Source organism: Mercenaria mercenaria, chromosome 18, assembly GCF_021730395.1.
Source record: "Mercenaria mercenaria strain notata chromosome 18, MADL_Memer_1, whole genome shotgun sequence".
In the NCBI taxonomy this organism is placed as follows: domain Eukaryota; kingdom Metazoa; phylum Mollusca; class Bivalvia; order Venerida; family Veneridae; genus Mercenaria; species Mercenaria mercenaria.
This window is the reverse complement of record NC_069378.1, coordinates 34,139,977-34,144,236: the sequence shown is the minus strand read 5'-3', so window position 1 is coordinate 34,144,236 and position 4,260 is coordinate 34,139,977. Positions and strand designations below refer to the sequence as shown.

The window sequence follows — 4,260 nt, the reverse complement described above, 5'->3', positions numbered from 1 at the left end:
ATATAAGAACATGTACATAAACAAAACATTTTCTCAAATCATAATCCTCTGCTTGAATATCCTTCACATTACTTGTAGTGTGCATTTAATAGTTCTAAAGTTTGATGATATTTTTGACACTGAATTTTCTCTAAAGTCGTAAAAAGTAAGTAAGTTTTTTAGGTGTTGAAACTAATATAATCATACATCAGTGTATTTAAATAATACTTATTTTATTATCACATGGTGAGGAGACCTGTACATAAAACTAATTGCAGACTTATATGATTATGAAATATAATTTCATAATTTTCTCTCTGTTTCTATAGTTTTGATGAAGCTGAAGTTTTTCTGCTAATTGCTCTTATCAAGTACCATATCACACATGTGTAATAATATAAATATCTAAATAATGAGATAACAGTAACAATAAATACTGGAAATCTGACCCATCTGGCATTAGATAATAGCCTTGAAACATTTCTTGGCCAAATTACCACTATCTTCTAAAGCATGAAACTCAGTAAATTTAGAGTACTTTACAAAATGTAGGTAATTCTGCATTTATAAGTAGATGTTATAATTAGAGGGATGTTTGCAGCAGCAGGGAGTATAACATGTTCATAAGAATAAAATAAACAGCTTTTATCATGTAGGGAGGCAAATAGTGATTGCATTGTCCATTTGTTCATTTGGTATCGGTCCATCTGTTACAAACATGTTGCTCAATTACTTTTGGAAGGATTAATAGAATGAATTTATTTTTGGTACACAGGTATATATCCATAAAGTCCAGGTCAATCTCAATTTTTGCTTAGGTTCATTAATTTTTGCGTAGTCGTGGCCCCTTTTCTACTGAAAATTTGACATAAATCCTTGTCTGCTCAATAACTTATTCGGGGGGCCATTTTTCATATACTGTGACATTTCTGGTTTTACTTTTTATGAAATATGGAATATCTTTTCACTTTATGATGATTTTTTTTTAAATTTTCACTCGTCCTTTGGAGTAGTTTATGAAGCGACTGTTATTAGAAATATTACTGTATCACATTTTAGTTGGTCAGGGATTTCAGTATCCCGCCATTTCTATCATTGTAACTGAACATGGCAGAAAGGCCAGAACTTTGACAGAAGAACAATTCTGGGCTGTGTTTTATTTTTTTAATCATAGTGATTGGGATTTTAAAGAAGCACTGATTTCATCAGAATGGTCATTGGAAAATGTTCAAGAACCTGTTCTTCAAATGGAGCATAATATTCGTGAATAAAATGCTGTTTCATCACTTTACCCAGTTCCAACAGGAAGCACAAATGATGACATTGATAATCAACATGACAATGACAATCAGCAAGATGGAAATTTGTAATGATCTGTACATGCTTAATTTACTTGAAAGTGGATTATTTTCTGACATGTAATATTGGATATTACTTGCAATTATAAAAAAAAAATGTATAACAAATAAATGAATATAGAGTTTCAATGTTGGATGAAAATCATTTGATTGCAATAAATTAGATAAATCAATGCCCAGTTTCATATGAACATTCATTTTACTACACCTGGATTATAAACCTTGTTGAATAGGAGTAATTCGCTGGGCTGATAATGTTTTCTACAGGTAAGCCTGCATGCTTACTTGCTGGTATAAACACTCTATAGCAGCAGCTTTCTGTTTACATCACATGACCAGGGTCAGGGGTTATGTCAAATTCAAATTTTATCTCCCAACTGCTGTTATATTTCATACTTTAGATGAATCTAGTGATTTAATCAAGGGTTTAAAATAAAAAGTACAATCATCATTTTATAGTGCATGCAAATTTCCTACACTGTGTCAATTTTGAATGTCATCATGAATTCAATAATCAGTTTATTTCAAGAAAATTTATCTGAATACAAAATGTTGCAAAAAACAGCCACCATTTGAAATTAGGCTCCTCCCACTTCCTTTTATACAAAATCCTGGGGTTTAAACATTTTAAAACCGGTACTAAGTATAAACATAATTAGATTATAGAGTTCCTATTAATGTACAAGACAAAAATAAAGTATTTTTTAGAGAGTACGCACAGCGTATTTCAGTCGTGTGTTTTCACATATAAAGATATTTAAACAATTTCTTGTCCACAATTTACTGTCTTTAAGTTTTAATTTATGCATGTATGTACTTTTGAACTGCAGCAGTGACTATTTTCACAGCGGCAATGTTTACATAAACATAAAATATGTGAACATAAATCTTTGATGTTCTGCGACATAAAAAGGCTTTGCTACTAATCGTTATTCATGTTTAATCTCGTATTCTACTTACTTTTAAAATAACTCGAAGGATTTTGGAACCGTAAAAAAACTACATATAGAGTGGCATATAATAAATTCTTCACGTGTCCAACATACGTTGAGTTAAAATTATTACATTAAGTTGTATTCATGTCTTTTGATTAGGTTGTTTACTAACTGAAAACGTCTGCTGTATATTTCCTATTTAAGACACTTATCTATGAATTCGCTGTCTTCATAATGGTACATGAAATGTAGCATCATATTATTTCACAAAGAGCGTAGTAGGTATGTCCACACGGATAGTCATACCAAAATACTGTTCCACTGTAAAGATAAATGAACAGACATAGGTCATTTGAGTTATTGTCTGGTTCACCAGAGCGCCACTTGAAGAATCCTTTCTGTGATCCGTACTTGTACTCCCATGGAGAACTGACATCTTTCCTACGCCCATCAATCCAGACATAAGATCCAAACCCTTTCAAGAGACTGCTCACATCCTCGTACTTCTCCTCGGAGTCTATATTCATCAGATGCCCCCCGTCATCCTGACACTGCTGTTCCGCTGAGACTTGAGTCCGTGTTTTGTCAGAATAAAGCTTCACGCAAAACCCATTCTTTGTTACGTTATAGTCTTTGGGACAAAATCCACCACAAACACCAAACTCTGTCTCTGTTCTACTGTTCGCGGTGTCAACTTTACAAGTATCCTTGTTTATGCTGCACTGACGTGTCCGAACTTTTGATCCGAAACGATGCGGATTAGAACTACATTTACTCCAGTCTGTCCATGCCATGCAGGGATTAAGGTCGCACATTTTTCTTCCAGTCTTCTTTTCAAAATTTTCAAGAGTTTTATCTACCTTCAATTCTAGATTTTCAATAGTTTTCCCGATAAGCCGTAACTTCGGTAATTTCAATTTTTTTCCAATTTCCATTAATTTCTTTCCATTCATATCTCCTGGCTCAGTTCCATTCACGTCAGTAGTTGTTGGTGCACCTTGGATATACGGCACAGTGACACATATCACAATATAGAATGCCAAAGTTACCCCGTTCATCTTATATTTCCTGTTTTACAGTTCTATGAAATAATTCAAAATTGTTCCCTGTGTTAGAAGACTGAAGCGAGCATCAACGTGTCAATGAATTTATACCTTTTTTCTCAGTAACGGAACGGGCGTAGCTAGAAACAAACTATCGCTGGAAGAAATGTATAAAGAACTTCTAGAAATATCCTTTAATAATAAAAAGCATTTTGTAACATTTTACATTCATGCATATGTATGTTTTACATCATCATAACTTTAAGTTGCCAACTATAATACATTTGTTATAGTGTATGCATTGATATATAATTTCCATTGTTCCTATCAATGAAAATGTACCGGTTGGCATAAAGTGTGTTTGATTTCATTAAAGGTCCATATATTACCTTTTATTGAGCTTAACCATAATTAAGTCAAGAAAATGAAACTTTGAGAATCTTTGAATGTTCGGAATTGAGGAAACAATTTCTTTGTACATGTTACATTTAAATCTTCTTTTATAAAAATGGAACGAATATTTGTAGAGAAACTAGCTACCATCAAATCTAAAAATACACTCATCCTTCTCTCTGGAATACGGTTACGGGAACTATGTCCCTGCCATTTTACCTGCTAAAAGCTGAATTAAAATGGCTAGTTAGAACTTAGAAATGCACAAAAGCAGTAAGGTCAACAAAAATTAATGGAAATGACTTATTGATCCTAATTTAATTCCAAATCGGAACGGAGTCATAAGCCCCGCCCCCGTCTCTCTCTCTCTCTCTCTCTCTCTCTCTCCCTTTCTCTCTCTCTCTCTCTCTCTCTCTCTCTGTAACACTGAGCATAGTATTACTTTTTTACACCTCCGTCTCTTGCAGCGTTGTATTGTAAATAATGTTTTATATAATTATATATTCACAGATGTTTTCTATGAGATTAGACTGGCGGGATTTCCTATTAAGT

General features: G+C 33.1%; 1 protein-coding gene across 1 annotated transcript; it reads right to left on the bottom strand.

Moving 5' to 3' along the window:
• Window positions 1-2,511: 2,511 nt before the first annotated feature.
• LOC128550705 (C-type lectin domain family 10 member A-like) lies at window positions 2,512-3,384 on the bottom strand. Its single transcript, XM_053530278.1, has one exon. The coding sequence runs from the start codon at window positions 3,328-3,330 to the stop codon at window positions 2,527-2,529; it is 804 nt and encodes a 267-aa protein (XP_053386253.1). The 5' UTR covers window positions 3,331-3,384; the 3' UTR covers window positions 2,512-2,526.
• Between the last annotated feature and the right edge of the window lie 876 nt (window positions 3,385-4,260).

Excerpts from the sequence above, each read along its gene's own strand:
- LOC128550705 (XM_053530278.1), bottom strand. The coding sequence starts at position 3,330 with ATGAACGGGGTAACTTTGGCATTCTATATTGTGATATGTGTCACTGTG.